Raw genomic sequence first — 26797 nt, forward strand, 5'->3', positions numbered from 1 at the left:
CCCGCTGTAGTGACTGACTTTGAGGGGACCCTGCTCCCGGGTCTGAGTCCACCTTTGCTACTCGGCCTTCCTCCCAGCCCACGGGCACTGAGCTCAGGGTCGTGGCGCAGGCCTGACCCCGCCCCCGCCGTAGGGCTGCTGGGGCCTGGTCGCCATAGCGACGGACTGTACACTACAGCAGCTTCCCAGGCCGCGGTTGCTGGCTACCCGACTGCGGAAGGGTCATGGCCTCCCCGAAACCGCGGGGGTCCAGCTTCGCTACCTCGTCGAGGTAGGCGCTGGCCGGGCTGAGGGCGGAGAGAAGGGCTCGAGTACTTCCAGAAAGAGAAATGGTACCTGATCCGGACCTTTGCACCTCCTGCCTCTGTCCATTGGTCTGGGGCTCCAGCCCCACAGGATCGGTGATGCAGAAACAGTTAGAATCAGGGGCTGATTTAGCCCAGAGACCACGTTAAGTGGTAGCAAAAGAGCAGCCGCACTTTATCATTAGTAACAGCCAGCTTATTTGTATTGGGCGTATGTTATGTGCCAAGCGCTTTATATACACACATTTAACCCTCACGACACCCTACTACTAGGGTGATACTACTACCCTACTATGAGGTAGTAATATCACCATTTTACAAATGAAGAAATAGAAACCTGGAGAGATCACGTGTTTTACAGGTGTTTATAAGTGGTGGAGCTAGGATTTGAACCCAGCCGTGTGAGACTCCTGAACCTGAGCTCTTAGCCGCAGGGATAAACTGCGCCTTCATCCAATGGTTTATGACAAAGATGTTTGTCCAGTTGCTGGCTGATTCTAAGCAGCCCAGGCACATCCCACGGCCTCAGGGTTGCTCCTGCCTGTATTCAGGAGTGCAGCCTCAAGGCACTGCAAAATATGACAACAAGCTCCATTAGCGAGGGGAGCCACAAAGTATACATATTAAAACAAAAATTTTGACTTAATACCTTTCTAGCTTTGAGAATTCAGAGAAGGCCCTTAAATTCCAGACCTCTGCTTCTAAATCTCAAACATAGGGATGATACAGCCCACCTCACAAACATTGTTGGGAAAATTTAGGCAGAATATGTGAAGCTCCATCGCAGCCCTTGCATATAATAGGCATTCAGTAAGTGTTTAATGAATGTAGTTTCTCCCTTCTACTCATTCCCATGCAAAAAAACTAATCTCACCTAAACTCTAATCCTTCAGGGTCTGCTGCCTTGACAGAGAAAGCCTACAAAAGGCAGGAAATTAAGTGACAACGTGATTGTTTTATCCAGAGCTAAAATGAATCTACAAGAACTAGACAGCACGCTTGAGAGTGATGTTACCCAGCACAGAAATGATTTAGGAAACTGCAATTTTGTTTGAAAGGAATATGAAACAGACTCAGAAAGAGAATCCCCATCTATTTTAAGAAGGAAACATAATGTAATTGCTAAGGCTGCATTTGGTAGCAGTATAAAACATCATTCATTCTTGTCAATATTCTTCATTCACCAGTATTTAGTGATGTACATTGGGCCAAGCTCACTGTTTTCCTTAGAGGCACAGTGTAGGTGTCCACCTCCAGCTCCTCTTAGAGCAGGGCCAGGATGGTGAAGGATAGGCCAGACCTTAGCACTACTACCCTCTAAGAGAGACCTTCGAATTATGCATTTCCCTGGGTCAGGTTTCTCCTCCCCATTGGCTTTCTCCTTTCACCCTCACACCTCTGCACAGTAGCTTGGTGGACGGAACTCAGCAACTTGAGTTCACTCAGTACCAGGACATACTCCTGTCAAACCCACTTCTGCCATCAGTTAATAACTGAGTTTTCTCTACCTTTGAAGTAGAAATATAGATAGCTCTTTCCCATTCCTCTCTGAGAATTGGTGTAAAATATTTAATATAATACTAAAGAAAGCTCCTAAGCGTTTTGGATAAGTGTATAGGCTCTAACAAGTGTTTTGTTTTTTTTTTAATTATTATTATTTGCAAGTCTGTTTTTGATTATTGTCTCCTTTGACATTCAAAACTAACATCCGTTACCTACTGAGCTTTTCCACTTGGCAACTTCTCAGGATTTGCAGAGTTCCTCATAGTTTTCTTGCTCACTTTGCCATATTGTGGTAGTTCCAGCTGGAGCAAGAACAGAGTTTGGAAAATCGACTGGTCTTAACAGGAAGGTATTGACTTAACCCAGTGAGCAGATAGGTTGATCTGCTGTATCCTGTCTCAAACCCATGAATTTCTGGGCAAAAACCCTTCGTTTTCCGCACTGGCTGCTTTTTTGACATGGTTTGGTCACATTTGTCCAATTGAGAGACAATAGAGAACTGGAATTTGGTGTGTCAGCTGCTTCATGGAATCTGTGCAGGACAGGGTTTCCCAACTGGATTCATGTTACTGCACTCAACTTCCCTGGGGTTTGGGTAGTGATAGTCTCACTTCCATGGACAAAGACACTGAGGTTCAGAGAGGTTAAACAGCATTCTCATGGTTACCAGCTAGCAAGGGGAATAAAGACACAGGTCTATCTGGCAGCATATCACCTCCACCCACCCCCACTACAGATTTCTGGAATTACTTCTTCCTTTTGTTCCACCTGGATCTGCCTGCCTACATGCAGCCCTCCCTGTTGACCCCTAAATGCCTTCCCAGCTTAAGCAAAGATGGCTCTCCCAATAGGCCTGGGGGTTAAAGAGCTCCTTAGGATCCGCTTTTCTCTCATCCTGCTGTCATAATTAACATCTGTGCAGCTCCTTGCAGTTTACAGGCTATTTTTGCATATCTCTTTTACTCTCATTTAAACTTCACAACTTTGTGAGATAGGAAAAGCAAGAATTGTCTCCATTTCCTTATGAGGAAAATAGGCTGAGACAGGGTAAATTACTGGCCCAAGGTGGGTCCTCTTGGAACCCTAAATGTCAGCCCCCGGACCCTATCAGCCAGTAAGTGGAGGACTGAGACTCGCACCCCAGCTCTTGGGCCCCAGACCCTGTGCTTCCTGTCCTATAGCACCTGACTTTGGTATCAGACCCCCAGAGTGTGCCAGAGTCACATACATGAAACTCATTGCAGCCACAGCTGAACACTGATGGAAGTGTAGGCCTGCAGGGTTCTCGGGCTCATGGTGAGGGTGTCCTGCTGCTACAGGAGTTGGCAAGACCCTGGTGATGAGAAGATTTCTGGGAATGTAAAATCGTTTGGGTATCGGGCCAGGATCTTGTTGGCAGTGGGAATCTGGAGGCAGTGCTGGGAAGATCCAGAGCCTGGCTCTGAGGGGAGAGGAGGCCATGTCTTATGGATCTGGGAAGGGTAGAGGTGCTCTTCCCACTCAGGGCTCTGTCACCCACCACTGTCTTCCCCTTCTCTGTGCAGAACACACCTGCGGCCTTCAAGAGTGACCATAGATGACTCCTTCCTCACAGAAACCAAGAACACCCAGAAACGCAAGCTTTCTCAGAAACAGAAGACTCTGGTTAGTGATGATGTCCTGTTGGAACCCCAAATGTCAGTCCTCAGACCCTATCTGTCTCCCTCTCTGCAACCCAAAAGCACCACCCACCTGAAACATGCCCCCTAGAGCGTCTTCTCCCCAGGCAGGGGACTGTGGCTCTCAGATGCCAGGCCCACCAGGCTCAGGAGTGGGGGTCTTCACATTGCCCACACCTCATCTGAAAATCATTCCCAGACCTCCCTGGGCAGAAAGAGACTCAACCCTGTCCACAGACACCCTTCCCCTGCAGCTCAGCATTCTGGTGTGGACCTAATTTCTTCATCCAGCCTGCCACGTGCTAGGCATTGTGCTAGGTGCTGGGATGGTCCCACCAGATCTCCCAAGGTCCTTCAGGGCTGTAATTGTATCTTTTTGTCTTTATGGCCCTAGTGCCTGATAGGGTACTTGAGTGGCTGGAACATGTTGAGAGCTCCATAAATGCTGTGAGTAGGTGTGTGTAGGCAGGAGTGAAGGGATGTTCCTCCATTGCGTTGTTGGCTCTGAGTTGGAAGTAGAGACTCTTTCCCAGCCTCAGGAAAGGTCCTTCCTCCATTCCTGTTCTTCAAGGCTTTTATATAAAAATGCATTCTAGGGCCAGCCCCATGGCTTAGCGGTTAAGTGAGCGCGCTCCACTGCTGGCGGCCCGGGGTTCGGATCCCGGGCACGCACCAACGCACTGCTTCTCCGGCCATGCTGAGGCCACGTCCCACATACAGCAACTAGAAGGATGTGCAACTATGACGTACAACTATCTACTGGGGCTTTGGGGAAAAAATAAATAAATAAATAAATAAAAATGCATTCTATCTTCTTAAGTACTTTGGGGCTTCTGTTGATATGATCATAGGATTGTTATTATTTAATCAGCAAATAGCCATTGCCCAAATCTCACAGATGAAAAAACACATTGGAGCAAACTTATAACTCCAACTCACAGTGGAGCATTGTGGGCTGTGTGGTGGTTTTCTTTGTGTGAGTGTGTCCTGTGTGGAGGATTTGGGGATACGTGGGCCACATACTTTGGGGACTAGGGACTCCCAACATGGGGACTCTGACTTCAGGGAGAGAAAGGGAATCAGCGTGGACTCTTTGCGGAAACCAAGCGCAGCCACAGCCCCTCAAGACCCGATGACTTTGGTCGCCCGCTCCCCGCCCCCCACTCCCCTGAGCTGCCACCTACTCAGTGGACCTGGGGCTGGATTCTTTCGCTCCCTCTTTCTTACGCGTGGCAGCGGCACGCCGTTCTCAACCCGCAGGGGACGTTTTTCCCTCCCGCCGTTCCCGCCCTTCTCGTTCTCACCTGCAGGGGGAAGCAGAGAGCACGAAGCGCACCGAAACACTATCTTCCAGCCACCCGCTGGCGGAGGTCTTCCCAGCTATTAATAACCAGGCGGAAGAAGCGGCGCTTGCCCAGAAATCAAAGTAGGGTGACCACATTTTCTCCTGGCAGAAACGGCAGACAGAACACGAGGACTGACCTTTTGAAAGTCTGAAAAACTTATTAACTCGCCAGGGTTAGGTGCTTCTTTGACAACTTCCCGGACGTCTTCCGGCTTTGTGCTTTTTAAAAAATCATGTCAATTTTGATAGTCTTTCAAAAGAACTCTTTCTGGCTTGATTTTTAACAGTTTGACTTCTCTCATTATTCCAGTTTATCTATTTCTACTTCTATTTCCTGTTTTTAAAAAATTTATTATTATTATTATTTTTTAACTTTTTTTGTGTGTGTGTGAGGAAGATCAGCCCTGAGCTAACATCCGTGCTACTCCTCCTCTTTTTGCTGAGGAATACCGGCTCAGAGCTAACATCCATTGCCAATCCTCCTTTTTTTTTCCCCAAAGCCCCAGTAGATAGTTGTATGTCATAGTTGCACATCCTTCTAGTTGCTGTATGTGGGACACGGCCTCAGCATGGCCGGAGAAGCGGTGCGCCCGTGCAGGCCTGGGACCTGAACGCCGGCCACCAGTAGTGGAGCGGATGCACTTAACCGCTAAGCCACAGGGCTGGCCCTAAAAAATTTATTATTGATAGTTCTTTTCCTTTTCCAGAACCGGGCGTTAAGACTTTGTTTCCTAATAGCGCAAGTACTTTAAGCAATTAAATACCTTGTGAGTGCCTCTCTGACCATGTCTCAAACATTTAGAACTTTAATTTTAACGTTATTCCTATGATGTGTTGTATTTTAAGTAATAAATGGGTCAGGAAAAATATGAACTTATATTTAAATTTCTAAATGGTTAAGTGTTTTGGAGGTATATTTATATTGTCAGTTCTTATTTTCATTGCATTGTATCAGCAAATGCAAGACATATAGTTTCTGGTTTAAAAATGTGTTAAGACCTTATCTGTGGCCTATGATTAATTTTTTCTACATGTTAAAAGACTGTTCTTTATTTCTGTTTAATGCGTGTTATATATGTTCATCTGTCATTATCAATTATATTACTCTCAGCATTAGTGTCTTTTACCTTTCTCTGCCTGCTGTAGCTTATTCTGATAGGAGGGCTTTAAACTCTTTACTACAATTTCTGTTTCGTCATCTCTTTTTTCGCTCCTATATTTTCACTTATTCAACAAATGTTTGTCAATTCCCACTATGTGCCAGGCACTGGGGATACAGTGGTAAACAAGATATACATAGTCTCTGTCCCTGAGAGAAGATGAGGAAGTGATGATGAAAAAGTGCACAGTATTGGGCCTAGGAAGAACATCAGGGAGAACCCCTGAGATCTTAAAGATGAGTTGTCAGGATAGAGCATTCTCGACCCAGGGAAAAGCATGTGCAAACATATACACCCAGTGAGTAACGTTTTATTTTTATCCATGCTAAGTTATTGTGCTCCATCACATATTTATTCAACAATATTTGCTGTGTGTTACTTAAAACTGTGAAGAGTGTGACGTACGATGCCATCGATTCTGGAGGTACAAAGATAGGTCAGCCTAGACCCCTGCAAGAGGCTGGAGTCCTCCTTGGGACCTAGCAACAAGGCTTCCTATGTACTTTCCATAAATATTTAGGGAAAGAATGAATGACCCCAAGATTGAGAAAAGCATGTGCAGAACTGACAGAATGCAAAGAGCCCAAGAAGACAGTAGCATTTTCCACACTAGGAGGGTCAGGAGCCAGTTACAATTACCCTGGAAAGACTCCTAGAATCTGAATATGTGGGGCATAGGAGGTAGGCCTGGCCTTTCCATCCCAGAAGAACCTAGAGGCCTGGCTCAGGGCCACAGAGGGGGCTTTAATATTGAATTCAATAATTCACTTTTCTTTTAAATTTGAATGTAATTTATGTGCCTTGTAGAAAATTTTGAAAAATGTACAGTTATAGAAAAATAAGCACCCATGGGCCTATCATGAGAATAATAATTCCTGCTAACCTTTTAGATTATTTCCTCCATCTTTTCTGGTCTTTCATTTTACCTGGTTGTGTTTATTCCCTAATTTCAGGCTGTACTTAACCCTGAGAGCTATAGCATTAGTATATTTCCATGTTAAGCCTCTTTGTAAACATTTCATGGCTGCATAACAATCTTCTATTTTTATTTATTTATTTTATTTTTTATTTTTTGTGAGGAAGATCAGCCCTGAGCTAACATCCATGCCAATCTTCCTCTTTTTGCTACAGAAGACAGGCCCTGAGCTAACATCTATTGCCAATCCTCTTCCTTTTTTTCCCTTTTTCTCCCCAAAGCCCTGGTAGATAGTTGTATGTCGTAGTTGCACATCCTACTGGTTGCTGTATGTGGGGCACCGCCACAGCATGGCCAGACAAGCGGTGGTCGGTGCGCGCCCGGGATCCGAACCCCGGGCTGCCAGTAGCGGAGCACGGGCACTTAAACTCTAAGCGGGGGCCAGCCCCGACAATCTTCTGTTTTTAGACATTTAGGAGTTTTCTAATTTTCCACAGTCATAAGTAAGGCTTTGAGGACCACCCTTGTGCATAAAGCTGCTGCTCCATCTCTGTCTCCCTCTGCACTGGCTGCTGCAGACCTCAGCCTCAGCTGGCCTGTTCTCCTTGGGCATCAGCCTCTGTTCATAGCTCTTCAAAACTCCCGCTGGTTCATTGAGGGGGTGGTGCTACCCAGGCAGTCTGTGTGTCCCCCCACCTGCCCTCTCCCAGAGTGACCTCAGCTTCTCTCATGCACTCATTCAGGCTTTATTGAACATCGCTGACATCATCACCTCCTCCTGCAAGATGGCCAGCCTTCCCTGGCCCCCTAGTCAGGGCACCCCACCCTCCTGTAACCTGCATTGGCTTCAGTCACTACCTGTTGACTTGTGATTATCAGTTCACTTCTCACCCCATTTCCATCATACCCTCAGCTTCCCTCATGTCCCTAGAACTCAGCAGAGGCTAGCATGTACTATGGACCTAGAGAAATTTGATGAACAAATGAATGACTGAATGGATAAACTCTAAAAATGGGATTCACTGGGTCAGAGGGTCATTTTTTTTCTCTTATGTTTTGAATATTTCATGAAAAGGTTAAAAAACAAGCCCATACATACTATTACTTCTACCCCCTACCCCTGCTCAAGGTTCAAAATGAGATTGCACTGCTTCAGGGCACCCTCACCTATCTCCCCCTCTCCCAGGGGATACAGCTCAGTCTCCTCCCAGGGTCCACAGCTCACCCTGCTGCGTCTCTGCAGTCCTGTCTGTGTGTCCGTCCAGGCTTGAGGCTGGCCTTGCCCTCCTCTATCCTCCTCTTTAGCTGGACTGTGTTGTGGGGACAAGGGTTGCTCCCTATTGGTACTCACATCTGTTTTCATAGTACAGGTATTCAACACTCACTGACATACCTGCAGAAGAGAAGATTAGTTCACCTCAACAGAGTTCCTAGGAGGTGCCTGAGTCTGTGTAAACCACCCTTTATGCTTTCTCATTGCATCCTCACATCAATACAGTGTGATGGGGACTACTACCATCCCCATTTTACAGATGCAGAGACTGAGGATCAAAGAAGTTAGCTTGTGGTCACATTGCTAATAAGAGAGATCTGGGATTTAATCAAAGCCATCTCTAACTCTAGGGTCCAGGGTCTTAATTATGAACCATATTAAGAGATGTTGACAAAAAAAAATCAGGAATGGAGTGGGGAGGATGGAGAGGAGCATCAGGAAGGGGAGCAATGTTGCCATGGTAATCCCACCTGTCCCTTCCTACAGTCCTGTCAGTTCTCCACTGGTGGCCACCTGTCCCCATGGCCCACATACACCAGTGGCCAGACCATTCTGCATAATCGAAAGCCCTGTTCAGATGACTACCGGAAGCGAGCAGGGTAAGCCGGGGTCAGCCCAATGGTGGAAGCGCTGGTACAGACCCAGCGTTGGGCCCAGAGACAGCACAGAGGTGTGTGCTCCCCCAGACTGAGGGTGCAAGGGCCCTATGGAGTGCCCATCACATCTCAGCCCACCACCCCCTGCAGTAGCTGGCAGCAGCAGCAGCCCCTGAACACTACCAAGCCGAGGTACCTGGAGCAACTAGAGAACTACCTACGCAAGGAGCTCCTGTTGCTGGACCTGGGCACAGATTCTGCCCAGGAACTGAGGCTGCAGGTTAGAGCCACAGAATAACTGTGGGAGGGGAGGAGGAAGGATGGGAGGAAACCTTACCTACCAGGACTGAACACTAAAGACCTTCAGGAGAGACCAGCCTCTCCTAGCTCTTTTGGGTTCCCCTTTCCAGTAAGAGAAACAAGTTCTATGACAAAGCCAGTGAGCAGGCAAGGCTGTCAGTATGGAGCCAAAACTCACCTGAGGCTTGTGTTTTCTCACCTGAGTCAGGTGCACTGGATGCGGTCTCCAGTCCCTTTAGCTGTATGATTCCCAGTGCCCCGCTTGGGTCATTGGACATCAGTGGATGGAGCCTGAATCTAGGCAGTTGGGCAAGCAAGGGTCATACAGTGTCTACCAGCCCAGTGACAACCACCCCAAGCTTGAGGAACTAGCCCAGACACATAAAGAGAGAAACCTAGATACAACCTAGATTCTGGTACTTACTAGGGAGGGAACCACTAAACCCTTCTCAAATGAGGATGCTGACAGGGAATCCTGACATTATGACAGGAGCATTTGCTGAGCACCATCTGTGTGCCAGGCCCTGGAAGAGGCCTTATATATGATCTCACAAGCTGCAGGTACCTCGCCAACAAACAGAAGCTTGGAGAGGGCATACAGCTATGAAGTGGTGGTGCTGAGATTAAAACTCAGGGTTGATTCAGGAGCCCATGCTCTTTCCAGTATGCAATGTTGCCTCCAGAAACTTCCTGTGTGTCCAAGTGGGACAGGAAACCACACATCTACTTGGAGGCCAGAATGCAAGGCTATAGCCTTTGATCTCCTCCCAACACAGGGCTGTAAGTTGAGGAGGGGGTGCTGGTGAGAGGCCAACTGAGGCACAGTGCATGCAGGGGGCTGGCTGCCCGGAGAGCCAGAGAGGGGGCTTGAGTACAGCGGGGGAGGTCCTGACCCAGGTGGTCTGCCAGGCCTCAGAGGCAGCACCAGGAGAGGCCTCCAGAAAGCAGCTGAGAGGGACAGAGTTGCCCCTCAGTTCCTTGGCACTGTGAGAGACTTGGATGGTGCCTGGGATATTTATTTGAATGTGGGTCACCTGGCAGCTTTGTGCTAGAACACTTCTAAGCCAAGGGTGGCTGCTATAGGCCAGGAGGTGACAGGTTCCCTTTTCTTGCCAGCCTTATAGAGAGATTTTTGAGTTCTTCATAGAGGACTTCAAAACGTACAAGCCATTGCTATCCTCCATCAAGAATGCATATGAGGTGATGCTGGGTAAGACTGCAGCCTCCTCCCCTGGGCCCACCCTGGAAAGAGTGGAGAGGATCCTACTCTGACCTTCTGGGGCTCTGCAGCAGGGCTGGGGCAGTTACTAACTGGGCCTCAAGGTCACCAAGCCCTGGTCAGCCTTTTTGCTTGCACTGTCCTGTGATAGGGCACCTGACCATCGCCTGTCCTTGGGAAGCATGGTGGGGCAGAATTTGTAGGAAATAGAGCAACTTTTCTTTTTTTTTTTAATTAATTAATTTAGTGTGTTTCTGTGTATGTGAGCAAAATCAGCCCTGAGCTAACATCCATGCCAGTCCTCCCCTTTTTGCTGAGGAAGACTGGCCCTGAGCTAACATCCATGCCCATCTTCCTCCACTTTATGTGAGATGCCACCACAGCATGGCCTGACAAGTGATGTGTTGGTGCGCGCCCGGGATCCGAACCCAGGCCGCCAGCAGCAGAGCGTGCGCACTTAACCGCTACACCATGGGGCCGGCCCCAGAGCAACTTTTCTATTGAGAGTGAAGCCCAGGAGGGAGTGAGTACATCTGGGAAGTGAGGAGTCTCCCCTCACCAGGCTCAGGAGATGCCACGCAGGGTGCAGCTGCAGAACTAAAGGCTGTAGGGAGAAAGGGCATAGGTGAAACCCCACTCCTCATCTGGACTCTGCCCCTGCTTTAAAAGCAAGTGCAGGAAGGCCTTCAGCAGGGGCCATGCTTTGAATGAGGCATGCAGAGACTCCTGGAGTTTGCAAGGGACATAGCCACTCACTGTCACCTTAGGATCAGTGTCTCCTAGCTGTTTGTTCTCATGGCCCCAAAGGGATTCTCCCACCTGTCCCTACTTAGCCCACCAGAGGGAGAGGATTCGGGCTCTGGAGCCCCTGAAGGCCAAGCTTGTCACTGTGAATGAGGACTGTAATGAGAGGATCCTGGCCATGAGAGCTGAAGAGAGATACGAAATCTCCATGCTGAAGAAAGAGAAGATGAATTTGCTAAAACTCATTGACAAAAAGAATGAGGAGAAGATCTCGTTGCAGAGTGAGGTAAATGGGAGTAGTGCAGTGACCAACTCCCTGAATTCCTGCCACCCCCCACCCCAGGAGTGACCTTGAGGCCTTGGGCACCAAAGTGACCCCCTATCTCCCTCTACCCTTCTGCCTGGAATGACATACTGAGCCACTACCTCCTCCCAGAACCCCTGCTGCCTCCACACTCTGCCCTCCTCCTTGGCTCAGCGCTGGCTCAAAGTGGCCCTAAGTGCCAGCAGAGTCCTGTTCCTTGGCTGCCACACTTTCTCCACAGGAGGAAGCATTGGCACTTTGCTGGATTCTCAGGAATGGCCAATCTCCTCCTTCTTGCACCTTTCCTGTTCCTAGGCCCTGATGGGGCTACCCAGTACCCATCCCATCCCCTATGGTGACTAGCTACATACAGGTCCAGAGGCAGCCCCTGACCATGCAACTACCTTCCCAACAGGTGACTAAACTAAGGAAGAACTTGGCTGAGGAGTACCTGCACTACCTTACTGAGCGAGATGCTCGCAAGATCCTCATTGCAGACCTGAATGAGCTACGGTACCAGCGGGAAGACATGTCACTAGCCCAGTCCCCAGGTAAGCCTGAGGTGGGTTTCTCTCTCCTGAGGAAGTGCTGGAGAGGAGTCTGGCTCTCACCACTAACACTCATTCATTCAGCTCTCCTGATATCTGCTCATTCCGTGCCCATTCAGGATGGGAGATGTCCCTGCTGCCACCTGGGTCTGTGGATTTCTGAGCTGGACTGAGAATTATACACTCATTGTTTAAGTAGGAAACAACTGCTGACAGCTGAGGCAGCCTAGACTCCCTGAGGGCAGGACAGGCCTGGTACCATGTCCTGGGCTTCTCTATTGAAGCCTAAAGCCCTAGGCTGGTAGTGCTGTGGGCAAGACCCAGGGGTTCCCAAGCAGGAAGATCAGAAGGACCTGGGACATGCCCTGAGGGGCACTCTAACCCTGTCCTGGGCTACAGGCCCCAAAGCCAGGGTGACATGAGCTGGCGGGCCCCCTGGCAGGCATCTGGGGGGAGGACCCCGTGAAGTTAACACTGGCTCTGAAGATGACCCGGCAAGACCTGACCCGCACACAGATGGAACTCAACACCATGAAGGCCAACTTTGGAGATGTGGTGCCCAGAAGGGACTTTGAAATGCAGGAGAAGACCAACAGGGATCTGCAGGAGCAGGTACTGGTAGGCAGGCCAGGCAGGGTAGGGCAGGGTCATGCAGGTATGTAGCGAGGACCATAATCTTGCCCTCAGCTGGACAGCCTGAGAGATGACTACGAAGAGGTCCGCAAGGAGCATGAGATACTGCTGCAGTTGCACATGAGCACACTGAAGGAGCGGGACCAGTTTTATTCTGAGCTGCAGGAGAGCCAGCGCACCTCCACGCCACGGCCTGACTGGACCAAGTGTGAAGGTAATGATGACCACTGGGGCCCCAAGGACTGCTCAAGTGCATGGTCTGGACTCCAGCTCCCTCTTCTCTCCGGCAGATGTGGTGGCTGGGGGCCGAGATCGCTGGCAGATGCTGGCCGAGGGCAAGAACAGCGACCAGCTGGTGGACGTGCTCCTGGAGGAGATTGGCGAGGGGCTGCTCCGGGAGAAAGACTTCTTCCCTGGTCTGGTAGGGAAGTCCCTGGGCTGTGGAGCCTTGGGGCCAGAGTCAGAACAGCCAGGCCTTGCTTCTGAGAAGACTTGAGGTTCTGGGGAACCATCTGGGGCTTTGCCCTGCTTGAGGGTGGGGCCACAGATGGACCCAGAGATGAGCTGACACTCTCCCTTTCAGGGCTATGGGGAAGACATCCCCCCTTTCCTTCGGTTTGATGGTATTGTGGAGAACAAGAAGCCAACCAAGAAGGATGTAGTAAACCTCCTCAAGGATGCCTGGAAGGAACGGCTCGCTGAGGAGCAGGTCAGATCTCACTAGCCATTTTGGCCTGGCATGACCTCCAGAGTCCTCCAGGGGCCTCCTTTGAGGTGCTAGGAAGCAGGGAGGAGGGCCAATCAAGGTGGGGCAGGCTGACCAAGTAGTCTTCCCCTTACCCTGCAGAAAGAGAAGTTTCCAAATTTCTTCTTCAATTTCCTGGAGCGTCGCTTTGGGCCTGGTGATGCCATGGCCTGGGCTTACACCATTTTTGAAAATATCAAGCTCTTCCGCTCCAATGAGGTCATGAGTCAGTTCTATGCAGTCTTGATGGGAAAGGTGAGCTTGGGCCTGGCCCTCTACCCTTTGTCCCCAGCATAGGCCAGCTCTGTGCCCACCACTGCGGGAAGCAGCGAGTTAGTCAATGCTTCCCTCCCTGTAGAGGAGTGAAAGTGTGTACACCAAGCAGAAGGAGACAATAGCACAGCTGTTGAAGGAGATGACAAATGTTGACAGTCAGAACGAGGGGCTACTAACCATGGAGCAGTTAAGGTAAGAGGCCCGTTTGACGACCCCAAACTCCTGCCCAACATCTCCTCTGGCCAGGCTCCCAGGTGTGCTGGGGAAAGGGGAGCCTGGAGAGAAGGGCTACAGCCTCCACATTTGCTGCCCTTTTGAGCACTAGTGGGGCTGGCAGAGGGGTGCAGGGAAATGGGTGGATGGGCCTCAGCCAGGCCCCTGTTGGCTCTCATGTCTCCCCACAGCACTGTTCTCAAGAGCACCTTCCCCCTCAAGAAGGAAGAGAAAATTCAGGAGTTGATGGAGGCAGGGGGCTGGCATCCCAACAGCAGCAATGCAGACTTGCTCAACTACCGCTCATTGTTTATGGAGGTGGGTGGGGGGGTCCAGGAACTTGCCCAGCCCTAGCATCTGCTGGACCCTAGGCCATGGGCCTTCACCCTGCCTTGTGGCCCCTTCCAGGATGAGGAAGGCCAGAGTATGCCCTTTGTGCAAAAGCTGTGGGAACAGTACATGGATGAAAAGGATGAGTACTTACAGGAGCTAAAGCAGGAGCTAGGCCTGGAACTGTGAGTGATCCTGAGGCCCTAAGGCCCACTTAGCCATAGGCGAGTTCCACAGGCTGGGCCACAGGGTGGCATCTCAAGCTCTGGGGTCTCCCTGTGCACTGAGCTTGCAGTTGGGCACTATATACTGCTCAAGCCTGGTAGAGGGCATCTTGGGGTCTGGGGTGCAGAGGAGGGATCAAGGCCTGTCTCTCTCTTTCCTTGTGGGGCAGCCGTGATGAGGTAACCCTATCCAAGATACGTGAGGCCCTGATGAACATCGATCCCAGCCTGGACAAGCAGACTCTGAATAGCTATTTGAGCCAGGCCTTCCAGCTCCCTGTGACAGAAGTGCCAGAGGAGGGTGAGGAAGAGGGCATTGTGATATGGCTCCAGACTGCACTGGAACGGCTTCACATGGCTGACATCAGGCGCATGGGTCCTCGAGAGCAGGAGCCTGCAAGCTAGGGCCACTGTGGGCAGCCTGTGTGCTCCAGTACTGCTGACCTCTGACTTTTAGTATAAAATTGTTTGAACCCATGCCATTCTCCAGGTTATGCTGGGGAGTCGAGGGGAGGGGGGTTAGTCTCTGCCTAGCTTGTCCCAGGACATGCACCAAAACACAGCAGATTCTGTTTGTGAAACTTTATTGATGCTAGAGGGCGGGGAGGAGACCTGGAAGAGTATGTGGAGCCAAGTGGCCCCAAGTAGGGACAGGGCAAGCATCAAGGCCTGGCCACTACTGGGCAGGGAAGACAGAGTTGCCACTGAATGCACAAGGGATGAGCAGCTGCCGGTACTCCAGGGGCAGGTGCCGCTCCACAAGCACGTGCAGGGAGAGTTGGTCGGTGACCAGGCCCTGCCTGCGGCAAAGGATAGAAATAGACAGAATCAACACCAGAACTCCCACACCCAGCACCTCCCTGCTTCTGCCCACTTACCGTCGCATCAGCAGCTCCAGGTCCTCTGGCCTTACAGTTTTGCGGCCAGCATGAGCAGCAAATACCTCCAGGTCATCACAAAGATGCTGGAAATACTTGTCCAGGCTGCCAAGAAGGTTGGGGTAGAACAGACTGAACAGACTGTTCATGATCTGAGGGGCTCCACTCCCCACCCTGAGTGTCCAGGACTCACCACTTCTCCACCATCTCAAGAGCCTTCCTCTCCATGGGCATCTTAGCATAGAAGCTAAAGAGTTTTGCATAGTGGCTCAGTCTAGTCTTGTAGGGACCTTGACGGGGCTTGGGGCCAGGGGTTCGGGCCCTGGGAGGAAGCCTGGCCGACAGAGGCTCCAGAGGTAAGCTGGGTGCAGGAGTGGACAGAGTTAGCTAACTGCTGCCTGAAGAGGCCTCTAATCAAAGACAAGTCTTGCTGGCTCCTGCCAAGACTGGGGCCCTTGTGCTCCTCGGCCAGCCTGGACCAACAACTCCCAACTATCTGCTGGGGGGGCAGTAGGGACAGGGGGCCACATAGACACCTGGTCTTGCCCTGGGGCCCTGATCCTCCACAGTCTGGACCCAATGTCCCAGTCTAGGCTCATCATATGAATTGGTACTTGCTCAGGCCCATAACCCTCAGACCTCGGGATAGACATTCCCTCCTCTCGGCCCACTGCTGTCTGTCTGATTCTGCTAATCCTCCCCCAGGAAGCCTTCTCTGACTAATACCAACCTAGGCACTTCCCCTACTTAGTCTCCTCTAAGCCCCTGGAAGCAGACACCAGGATGACAGATGTGCCCTCTCAGTGAGTCCCACCCAGCCCAACTCAGGGTGCTCTGCTGGGTAATCATCTGCATACCTATCGGAAGAGGGATAACCCTGTGGTGCCCAATGCTAACTTCAGTGCCTGGCCCCTTCCCAAGAGGCCCATGCAGAACAGGGTTGTGAGATCTTACACTGCAGTGCTAGGCGGTGGGGCTGGCTCAAGACACTGTAGTTGCTTGGCCTGAAGAAACTCCAGGGTGCTGGCAGCCAACTCTGGACTTACTGCAGAGGAAGGGCAGGGTTACAGGGGCTGAGGCCTGACCATCTCACTCAACCCTGAAGGCCCACAGCCTCTTTGTCCTGTTCCTCAGGGCCCCATCTAGCTCTGGCCAGCCAAGCAAGGGGCCCCTCAGAGTCTCCCTGGCCGAACACTACCTGTGCCCAGAAAAGCTCCTCCTCCAAGGCTGGGCCTGAACACAGTTGTCACTTACCCACTCACCCCCTGATCCCTGCACTGGGCCCCTTACCTGTCCTACCAGAGGTGTCCACATCCCCTGAAGATCCTTCAGGCTCCTTGGTCTCAATAGCCCCCTGGGATCCCTCTGCTTCTGTCACCTGTGTGTGTCCCTCAGGCTCTTCTGCTCTGGCAGATCCTTGTGCTCTTGCTGCCTCCTTCACTTTGCTCATGCTCAAGCTTTCTTCCATTCTTTCCTCTGCCTCCTCACCAACTCCATCCTGTAAGGGCTCTACTGCAACTTCTCCAAAGATACTACTGCTGCTGTGTGAGAAACTCATAGCAAGGGCATCAACCTCCTCTGCCCTTCCGGCCAGAAGTTGGGCTGGTTTCCCAGGACCTGAATCAAGAGGAGAGAATACAGGCTAGAGAAGCAGTAGGCCAAGGCTGTAGCTCTGAGAAGGGTAAAGATGGAGTAGTAAAACCATCATAGCACATCAAGGAAAAGAGAAGGCCAGAGGCAGCCCTAGGGTACTGGTTTGGAGTCTCCTGGCCCAACACTGACTCTGCTGCTCTTGGATGGAGGAGGGATCAACAGCCAAGAGTTGGGGGGTGGGGGAAAGCAGGGAAAACCACCAGTGCCAATTCTCGCCCAAGCTAGGCTTGGCTCCTGGCCACCTGCCCCACATACTCACTGTTGTTCTGCAGCCTAGGCCCACTGCTCCGTGTCCTGTGACTGACAGCTCTCTCAGCATCTTCAGCCCCAGAGTGAGAAGGGCAGGGCAGGGAGTGGTGCACACTGGGGGACTGGCCAACCAAGGGCTGGGAGAAGGGCTGTGTGTCCTCCAACACGGTATCTGTTGGCAGGGTAGCAACAGGGGTTCTGAGGCTGTTACCTGGAGATCAAGGGCCAGTTGGCACTCAGTGTATTCCAGGCCCACCGGCTGCAACCCAGTCACCAGGGCCTGGGTAGTGGGCCCCATGAGTCTACCCCGAGTGGCCTTCAGAGAGAGAAGACTGCCTTGTACTCTAAGCCTTATCTCCCTTCCAAAGCAATCCTTGTTTATGTTCCTGCTCCTTTGCTTGCCATTCCCAGGCTCCACAGCTTGCGCCACCCAAACTGGTCACCCATGCCTCCACTCTCTACTTCTCACTATGCTCCCTCTGCCTGAAACCCTCTTCTTACCCTGATGAACTTGACTTGTCTTCTGGAATCAGGCTTCCAGGTCAGCTATGACTGGCTAGCTGATCCTGAAACCTGGCTCCTTTCAACCACCCAACAAGCTCCAGCCACCATATTACACCCTTTTCCTACCCTCAGCCCTGTAGCTCCTCAAGGATATGAGGTCCTAGAAAACACTGAGGGACTAAGACTGGGCCCCACCAAGACAAGAGGCACCTTGTGGAAAGAAAACAGAAACTCCTCATAGACCTACTGGCCAGGCCTGCTCACTGTCCTTGACCCAACAGAGGGGGTAGCAACCCTGGACTCAGCAGCACCTCCTATCTGTCATGGGGAGTGCTTTCACCACAGGCCAGAAAAGGGAAATCTCAGCCTTACCTGGAGGAGCCAAGGCCAGGGAAGTATCTCGCAGATCCTGCAAAAATGCACCCACATCTACAGCTCGGTGGGTGGGAGGTCTGCGGGCCAAACCAGGCCTCTGCACTGACTGTGGCTGGAGAGGTGTGGCAAAGGTCAGGTTGAGGGAACTGGTGGAAGGGAGGAGGCACGAAGGAAAGTCAGGTACCTGAGGCTCAGCATCTCTCCCCGCAGGATTCCCCCATCTGCCCTGGTGCCCTCATCTCTTAGAACATAGCCAGCATGCTGTGAGGCTAAAACTGGAAGGGGGCAGTATGGCCAGATTCCATTCTAGTCAGCACTCTTTCCCCAAACCTCTTCTCTACCAACCCCCAGAACAGGCAACAGCACCTGGTGAGGGAGGAGGCATCAGCATTCCCATGAGGCTCTGCAAGAGAATGTAAAAAGAAGAAACCATGATAAGTTACCTAGGCTCATGAGAGCCCTTTTTCAGGCTTCCTGAGCCTCTCCAGAGGAAAGGAGAGAGACAGTGGCCACAGGTGTTTTCCAGGCCCTCACCTTGGGAGAGAGGCAGCTCCTGGTCCATTGCTTGCTGAAACACTGACAATCTCAGCCTCTGCTTCCTCTTGCCAGGAGCCAGCAGTCCTGGAGCCAGAGTTGTTGGGGGTTCGAGCTCAGGAAGTTGCAGCTCCAGGCTACAAGGATGGAGCTTACCTCAGACAGGCCAAGAAGCCCAATTCTGGCTTTTGGGATCCCCAAGAGGCTCCCTGACCAGAGCTGGCCAACAGCCCAGCCCAGGGAGGGAATTCACTGTGTACCTGCCCCGACTGCTTTCCCGTCTGGGGGGCTGGACCACCTGTGGTGCTGGCACTGGCTTTACCACTGACTCTGGCATCACGATGGAAGATTCTGGGGCTGCAGAAACAGCAAGGAGAGGGTGGGCTGGCAGGGCATGCTGCCTTGAATGAGGGAAATCATAGGACTGGTGCCTAACTATGACCAGCAGGCCAGTGCTCACTCACCAGTTAGCAGGATGTTCTTCAGCAGAGTCCGGGGTGTCTGTTCCTCCAGGTGTCCACTGGCTTGAACGTGGGCCAATTTGCCAATAGACTATGGGCAAAAGCACCAAAGCAATCAGTCTGTTCCTTTGCCTCGAGATTCCCTCAAGGTGGGCTCCAGAGCAGAGCTAGACATCAAGGCTCCCTGAAGGTAGCCAGAGCCCTGTAGTGGTCAGTGGGCTGGGCACTTACCTTGGTTCTCTGGGAACGCCGCCTCGCAGTCATCTTTGTTTGGCTGCTCAACCTCCTAGAGGAAGGGGTTTCAAGCAGGGCTCTCTGGGCACTGTGTAAAGACCAGCAGCTCTGAATTATGCAGGGAGGGGGAACTAGAGGATGCAGAGTTGAGCTTTCATCAGAGATCTTGGCCTGAAGTCCTTTTCCTTCAGGGCCAGGGACCCAGAAACCACTTGCCCCTCCCATAGCCCCTGTTGCCAGTTTTATGTCAACAAGGTTGTGGATGAAAGGGAGCCTGAGGGGTACGGGAAGAGAGAGGGAATATGATGACCCAGCCAGAGAGAGGGGCTGAGGAAGGCTTCACAGAGGTGACTTTGGCAGAAGTAGGGGTCAGCCACAGAGACAAGAGGAGAATTGGAAGAGTATCCATTCTAGACATTAAAATAACAATCCAAGAAGGATATTTAAATATTTTTAAACCTTTTAAGTACTTGTCAGCGTCTGACAGCAACCTCCACATGGGTCACTCCAGCCCTGGTCTTTCCAGTCCAGTCCGTCTCAGATTCCAGAACCACATAAATGTTCCCAGAGCACTGTTCCCACTTCATCACTCACGGGTCTAAAACCCATAATGAATGGCTTCCCATTGCCTATAAAGGAACTGCACTGCCCCAGTCTGGTAGATGCCAACTTCCACACCCTTTGCACCATGAGCTCACCACAGCTCTAACTGACACTCCCACCTGCAAAATCAGGCCAAATTGCCCGCAAAGCATCTTTCTAGTTCCTGCCTCCCAACTTCAGCCCAGGCTTGCTCTCCAGCTCCCTTCTCATCTTCCAGCTGGGAGCTACAAGAGACAATAGGACTAAATGTGCAGGAAAAGGTGGGGACCACCTGGGAGGCAGTTCAGGGCAGATGCCTGGACACATCATGGAAAAGTGACCTAGAGAACAGGGCAGAAGGCCAGATTCTGAGCGCCTATCCTTCGCCTCTAGAGGCGGACACCCAAAGACGCGGGCATAGTTGAGCTCTGTGGTCCCAAGCGGCCTGGAGTCCCGGGGGGGTGGGGGCACAAACAGCTGACCCGAGCCCAGTTAGGGGAGTGGAGCTAGTTCTCAGAGCCCTGGGCTCTACTCCTCTCCGGTACTCGGCTTCCCTCTCCAAACAAAGTCAGCGCTGGACTCCACCACTCAGTCCCTCAGGTTGCTCTTGAGCTCGGGCGGCGCCCACACATACCCAGCCCGAGCATTCCGGGGTCGCCGCGGGGTGCGGGGGTCCGCTGTATCCAGCACGCGCCGCAGCAGCGTGCGCGTCGTAGGCTCGCTGTCGGGGTTGCCACTGTCCGCCATCGCCTCAGCCGCCCGCCCTCCCAACCGCAGGTCTAGCCACAAACGTCGCCCTCCCGCCGCTGCATTTAAGCCAACTCTCGCGATGCTACCGCACAGCCCCACGGGAATTGCAGTTCCAGCTCCATTGCTTTGCTGAGCTTGGTGTGTGCGGGGGGGCGAGGTTTACAAACTTTGAATTTGGGAATGAGCCTGGGCAAATGTGTGCAACCAGTGGAAGCCTTGGTTTCCTCATCTATAAATTGAGGATGATACTCACTTAATAAGGGGCTTGTAATGATTCAATGAGATAATGTTTAACTCAAGGTCTGACAAATACTAAGCCAGGCCATCAATAAATAGCAGTCATGGGCCAGCCCGTGGCTTAGCGGTTAAGTGCACGCGCTCCGCTGCTGGTGGCCCGGTTCCGCCCCAGGCGCACACCGATGCACTGCTTGTCAAGCCATGCTGTGGTGGTGTCCAGTATAAAGTAGAGGAAGATGGGCACGGATGTTAGCCCAGGGCCAATCTTCCTCAGCAAAAAAGAGGAGGATTGGCATCGGATGTTAGCTCATGGCTGATCTTCCTCACCAAAAAAAAAAACAAAAAAGGAATGTCTTTCATTCCCATCTCCCTCCCGAAGATGAAGAGAGACACACTTGGGCCAGGAAAAATAATTTTATCCTATATGTAACTTGGTCAGATTTGCATTTGTAAAAACCCCTGTCTGTGGGATATCTGTCTATCAGAAGAGATCACTTTGCAGACTTGGGGGCTACATTTTATGATCTCCAAACACGTGCAATTTTGAGATGAATTCTGGCTTTCAAAAGTTCTGTTAATGCTGGAGACTCCATTACCACAGTTTTCACCAATTTACAGCCCTACACTTTTCTTAAATTTTCATGGGAACTGAATTAGAACTTGGGTTCTGAGTCTCCTGTGGAGTTCTCATGTTTGCTTCTAGACTGGGTGTAAAGTATCAGATACTGGAAACAGGCATGGGCATATATGTGCTTGTGTTAAAAAACAGAGCAAAGAAAAAATTGGATTCTTGCTTCTCAAAATAAGAGAACTGCAGAGGAAAAGCATATCAATATTCCTTGTAATTTAGATCTGACCTCTGTGTTATCTGACTTAATTTGCTAGCCCTTTGCAGGCACATTTCCATGGTCACTATCAACCACTTAAGTGCAACACATATGTATTTATCTATCTATCTATCTATCTATCTATCTATCTGTCATGCCTTGAGCTGGATAATACAGAAAAAACAAAAAAATCTTTTCAAAACCATTGAGAATACGCTTACTTTTGCACAGTATTATTCTATGTGTTTACATAATTGATTAAACTTTATATTTACTGCTTGTTAAAAAAAAACAACAAAACACTGGGTTCATGAAGTGAGGGAGGGAGAAGTGAGAGACACTGGCAAGGGCCAGACCTCATGTTGTCTCGAAGGCTCTGGAAAGGAGTTTGGACATTATTCTAAATGTAATAAGGGCCGGCCCCATGGCTTAGCGGTTAAGTGCGCGCGCTCCAATGCTAGCGGCCCGAGTTCGGATCCCGGGCATACACAGACGCACCGCTTCTCCGGTCATGCTGAGGCCTCATCCCACGTACAGCAACTAGAAGGATGTGCATCTATGACATACAACTATCTACTGGGGCTTTGGGGGAAAAAAATAAATAAATAAAAATTAAAAAAAAAAATGTAATAGGCCACTGGAGGGATTTAAGCAGAGGTAATCATGTTTTCTCTGGCAGCCATATGAAGAACAGATTGTCAGGGAGGCAAGATTGGAAGCAGGGAGACATGTGACAAGGTACTTGCCTTTCTCCAGAGATGACAAGACAGAGAGTGGGCAGGGCAGTGCGGGTGAGGAGAAAGCCATGCATTCCAGATGTGTCTTGAGTGTAGATTAAGTGTAGATTACAGGTGATTTTCTGTACTGGAAGGTAGAATTTTATCCATCATAATCTTCAATGTTTTGTGCATAAAGAAATTATATCAATTTGACCCCTCACTAACATTTTTTTAGTAAAGTAGTTCTTGAGACAGGAGTAGAACCATATCAATAACTGTATGACGATGAAAATACATAACAGATATAATGATCTTTTGCTGTACTGTACACATTTAATAAACATTTAAACATTTAACAAAATATGTATTCATGTTTTTACTGTGGTATAAATGATTCACCCATATGAAGGCACATTTTTCCCCATGGGCTACACATACTAGAGAATGCATTTCTGAATTTGAAGGGGTTCAAGCTGTGGAGACCCCAGCTTCCCAGACCAAGAGAAATGGGAGTTTCTTCTGCTATGGCTCTGAAAAGCCCACACAAATAACAAAGGATCGCATTGGTTATAAACAGAAATGCAATGGTAATGTTTGGGTGTTGGGACCAGAAAAATAGCTCTTTTTTCCCATTGTCCTGTATTTTTCTAAAACATTTTGAGTCCGTTTTATAATAAAGAACAAACAAAAAAAAGGTAACAGTTAATTTGGAGTGTTATTTTTTTCTTTCACAAGTTTTTAAATAGCTTGATTTTGTTTTTATATCAAATAATTAGAAGTAATATATACTAGTCTTCGATTTCATACCCGTGGTCTGTAATCAGGAGAGAAAAAAATGAGGGAGAGTCAGGAGGAAGGGTGAAGAAGGGCAAGAAGTGGGAAGGGGGAACTCAGCAAAGGAGAGCTAGCTTGCAGGTAATTCCCTTAGACGACTGACTGCCTGGCCTCCTCCCTGGTTTTCCACAGCCTCTCTTGCCCTTTAGAACATTTTCCCCACAGAAGTCAACGGAATGGGGAGGTGTCTTCTTACAATACAAATCCCGTCCATCCTCTCGTTTAACACCCTTTAATAGCCCCCAGTCGCCTGCAGAATAAAATCCCAAATCTTTTAACTTGACTCAGTTTAGTATCTTTCCGCGCTTTTGCCGCCCCCTTCCAGGCTCTTTATGGGCGGAGCCTAGCTCTTTGCTGCCTCCGGAGCTTTACAGGCCGGTTCCCGGGGGCAAGAATCGGCTACTTCCTCCCTACCCAACATTTTCGTCCTTTCTTCTTCCTGAGCTTCCACCTCCCATTTTCAAATCCTCTGTCCTGTTCATTCCTTTGGAACGTTTATTTCTGTAATGAGACATTCATTCGCGTGCAATCACATCTATTATCCAAAAGTCAGACCTTCATCCTTCTAGGTAGTCAGGCCAGGTCGGTCCGGCTCCTTACGATTCCCAACTCCCTGCACTGTGCCCGGCACACAGTAGGCGCCTACTGGTGACTACGTATGTTTAGGCCAATAAATGAGTCAACGCAAGCAACAGCTGAGTCGGGGCAGCGTCCCCAACGCAGAGCAAGGGGCTCCTGAGGTCTTTCAGCGCGTAAGGCCGGGATTCCCCACCCCACTCCCGCAGGAACGCCGTCAACTCACAGTCCCAAAGGGTTGGGAGACGGCTTCCGCCAGGCAGCACAACCTCGCCCAGATCCTGGTCAGCAGTAACCCGACCTTTCCCTTGGGGGGCGCTCCACGCCGCAGCCGCCCAGTTCAGCGCAGGGCATTGCGGGACTTGTAGTTTCCGTAGGCACATGCCCAGGGCGCTTGCGCAGTGGAGTGGCGCGCGCCGCCTGATACCCATCAGGATTTCGGGTCCTTCTGAAGGACGGTACGGGTGACAGCGTTCCAACCGATTATGCCTTTGTACTTCGCCCAGGATGACCCAGGTGGGGAGAAGAATCTGCTCTGCGTTGGCAGTCGCGGTGCACTGGAAAGCTGCCGGAATAAGCCCGCCCCCGCTCCGGAAGTGAGCGGCTTCTGGCGCGGTGCATTGTGGGGGGCGTAGTCCTCCTTTCCAGGCGGTCCTTCGCGGCGTTCCCGGGGCCGACTCCGGAGCGCAGGCGGGCGGCTGGGCGGGCGGCGCGGCGCGGGCCGGCGGGAAGCGTATTCTGGGCACGGGGTGCCGGGCCAGGCCGGCCGCGCAGGGCGGCAGTAGTGGGAGGCCGCTGAAGGCCTCGCGCGGCGCCGCCCGTCGAGGGGCGGGCGGCGGCAGACCGACTGGGCCGTCGAAGGGCTCAGGAGGCCGGTGGGCCGGGCCGGGCCGCGCGGCGCAGCCATGCCTGGCTTTACGTGCTGCGTGCCGGGCTGCTACAATAACTCGCACCGGGACAAGGCGCTGCACTTCTACACGTTTCCCAAGGACGCTGAGCTGCGGCGCCTCTGGCTCAAGAACGTGTCCCGTGCTGGCGTCAGTGGGTGCTTCTCCACCTTCCAGCCCACCACGGGCCACCGTCTCTGCAGCGTCCACTTCCAGGGCGGCCGCAAGACCTATACGGTGCGCGTCCCCACCATCTTCCCGCTGCGCGGCGTCAACGAGCGCAAAGTAGCACGCAGACCCGCGGGGGCCGCAGCCGCCCGCCGCAGGCAGCAGCAGCAGCAGCAGCAGCAGCAACAACAACAGCAACAGCCCTCGCCGTCCTCCTCTACTGCCCAGAGCGCCCAGCTGCAGCCGAACCTGGTGTCCGCCTCTGCGGCTGTGCTCCTAACCCTTCAGGCCGCTGTAGACAGTAGCCAGCCTCCAGGATCCGTGCCGCCGGCGCCCACCACTCCCACCGGAGAAGACGTGAAACCCATCGACCTGACGGTGCAAGTGGAGTTCGCGGCCGCAGAGGGCGCAGCCGCCGCAGCCGCCGCGTCAGAGCTGGAGGCTGCTACGGCAGGGCTGGAGGCCGCCGAATGCCCTATGGGCCCCCAGTTGGTGGTGGTGGGGGAAGAGGGCTTCCCTGATACTGGTTCCGACCACTCGTACTCGTTGTCGTCAGGCACCACGGAGGAGGAGCTCCTGCGCAAGCTGAACGAGCAGCGGGACATCCTGGCGCTGATGGAGGTGAAGATGAAGGAGATGAAGGGCAGCATCCGCCACCTGCGTCTCACTGAGGCCAAGCTACGCGAGGAACTCCGCGAGAAGGATCGGCTGCTGGCCATGGCTGTCATTCGCAAGAAGCACGGAATGTGAATGGGTGCCCCTGCGGCCTGCGGGACTCCCGGACCCTTGCCAGCCTAGGGAGATCTCAGGCCGCCACTGTTGAACTGCCCCATACTCCTGGGGCATTGGTTGATAGTACTGAGTCTTAGGGCAGCTGGACTCTTTTGCTGGTGTCCCTCTCCTGTTTCCTCCTGAAGCGAGGTCCTGAAGTCTGGGACCTCAGACTCTGCACTGGTGACACCAGCAATTATGACTTTGTCTACCCCCCCAACCTCACCCCCAGTTTATCTTGCAGGTTCTGGTTAAGCAGAGGCTTAAGAACCACTGAACTTGAAACTTACTCCCTAGGGATGCAGGTGGGATGCCCAAGGACTATGGGTTTGGGAAGACAACACCTTGAGGTTGGCGAGCAATCAGAGACAACTCTTCCATATGTAGTGATAAGAGATCCAAGTAACATCAGTTCTCCTTTTCATGCTTTTCCTTCCCAGGTGCAGCCTGTGATTCTGATGGGGACTGGCAGATCTATGTCTCTGCCTCCCAGGACTTCCCTCCCCAGGAGGCCATCTACAGGGGGATCTAGGTAACCTGCTGATGGAGATCCAGCTTGCCAGGGACTTAGGTTTATCCTGTTATGTTTGCTACTGGTTACAAATTCTATTTTCTGTACAATTAGTCAGACTAAAGTTTTCACTGTGTTTGTTTGGCAAAACGAATTAAACAGAAAGTAAGGTTTTTATTTGGGTTTCGCCATTTTATTTTTATAAGGATTCAGCTAAGTGTCCCTGAAATGTGGGGAAATAGGGCCTTGGCCTTAGGTCTCAAGGACCAGGCTGACCCTGAGAGTAGAGATGCTTCAGTGACCAGGTTTCTCCATAAAGGGGCCCTAAGCAAATGGAACCTGGCATCATAAGGTCCTCACAGAGTTCCTGGACCAGCTCACCCCAAAGACTTTGGAAACCACCAAATGGTCCCAGTTTGTCCATGGGTTAGCTCTCTGTGTCTTTTCAACAGGGAGAAGGAGCAACTGAGAACTAAACAATTGTGTCAGCCCACCTCTCTGAAGGTTTTGAATTCCTCATGAATTTTCAGCTGGGGTTGAATTTTGCTCACCATTATAGCCTTTAAGCCTTAGTACAGCATCTGGCATACATGGGCATGCAGTTACATCAGTGAAGACCACAGCTGGAGCCAGCCATGGCTCCTGAAGGCACAAGGACTCTTATACAGATACCTTTGGCCTTAGTACACTTTCAGTGTGAAGGAGCTGGATCCATAGAAGGCTTTAAGGAATAGGAGTTGGGATTTGAGACTCCT

General features: G+C 51.4%; 3 protein-coding genes across 5 annotated transcripts; 2 read left to right on the forward strand and 1 right to left on the reverse strand.

Annotated features, from left to right (window-relative positions):
* Window positions 1-8: 8 nt before the first annotated feature.
* Window positions 9-14776, forward strand: TSNAXIP1 (translin associated factor X interacting protein 1). The gene is made up of 16 exons (XM_058528064.1): window positions 9-271; window positions 3353-3452; window positions 8647-8759; window positions 8907-9036; window positions 10173-10266; window positions 11109-11305; window positions 11739-11874; window positions 12314-12483; window positions 12559-12718; window positions 12795-12925; window positions 13088-13213; window positions 13352-13504; window positions 13608-13717; window positions 13930-14056; window positions 14147-14253; window positions 14463-14776. The coding sequence occupies exons 1-16, from the start codon at window positions 225-227 to the stop codon at window positions 14695-14697; spliced, it is 2136 nt and encodes a 711-aa protein (XP_058384047.1). The 5' UTR covers window positions 9-224; the 3' UTR covers window positions 14698-14776.
* Window positions 14777-14859: 83 nt separating this feature from the next.
* CENPT (centromere protein T) lies at window positions 14860-20566 on the reverse strand. Of its 3 annotated transcripts, none has more exons than XM_058528063.1 (13): window positions 20397-20566; window positions 19178-19232; window positions 18950-19037; window positions 18746-18869; window positions 18486-18622; window positions 18318-18354; window positions 17949-18097; window positions 17083-17244; window positions 16461-16787; window positions 16125-16215; window positions 15364-15531; window positions 15171-15275; window positions 14860-15092 (listed from the first exon to the last, which is right to left on the reverse strand). In XM_058528063.1, the coding sequence occupies exons 1-13, from the start codon at window positions 20507-20509 to the stop codon at window positions 14969-14971; spliced, it is 1680 nt and encodes a 559-aa protein (XP_058384046.1). In that variant the 5' UTR covers window positions 20510-20566; the 3' UTR covers window positions 14860-14968. The 3 variants fall into 3 exon arrangements, with proteins under 3 accessions (XP_058384046.1, XP_058384044.1, XP_058384045.1); XM_058528061.1 differs by having other exon boundaries at window positions 19178-19268; window positions 20397-20564; XM_058528062.1 differs by having other exon boundaries at window positions 18746-18842; window positions 19178-19268; window positions 20397-20562.
* A 3646-nt stretch (window positions 20567-24212) lies between these two features.
* Window positions 24213-26219, forward strand: THAP11 (THAP domain containing 11). The gene has a single exon (XM_058528065.1). It carries the CDS (start codon window positions 24611-24613, stop codon window positions 25508-25510), a length of 900 nt encoding a protein of 299 aa, XP_058384048.1. The 5' UTR covers window positions 24213-24610; the 3' UTR covers window positions 25511-26219.
* The last annotated feature ends 578 nt before the right edge of the window (window positions 26220-26797 follow it).

Source organism: Diceros bicornis, chromosome 32, assembly GCF_020826845.1.
Source record: "Diceros bicornis minor isolate mBicDic1 chromosome 32, mDicBic1.mat.cur, whole genome shotgun sequence".
Classification (NCBI taxonomy): Eukaryota; Metazoa; Chordata; class Mammalia; order Perissodactyla; family Rhinocerotidae; genus Diceros; species Diceros bicornis.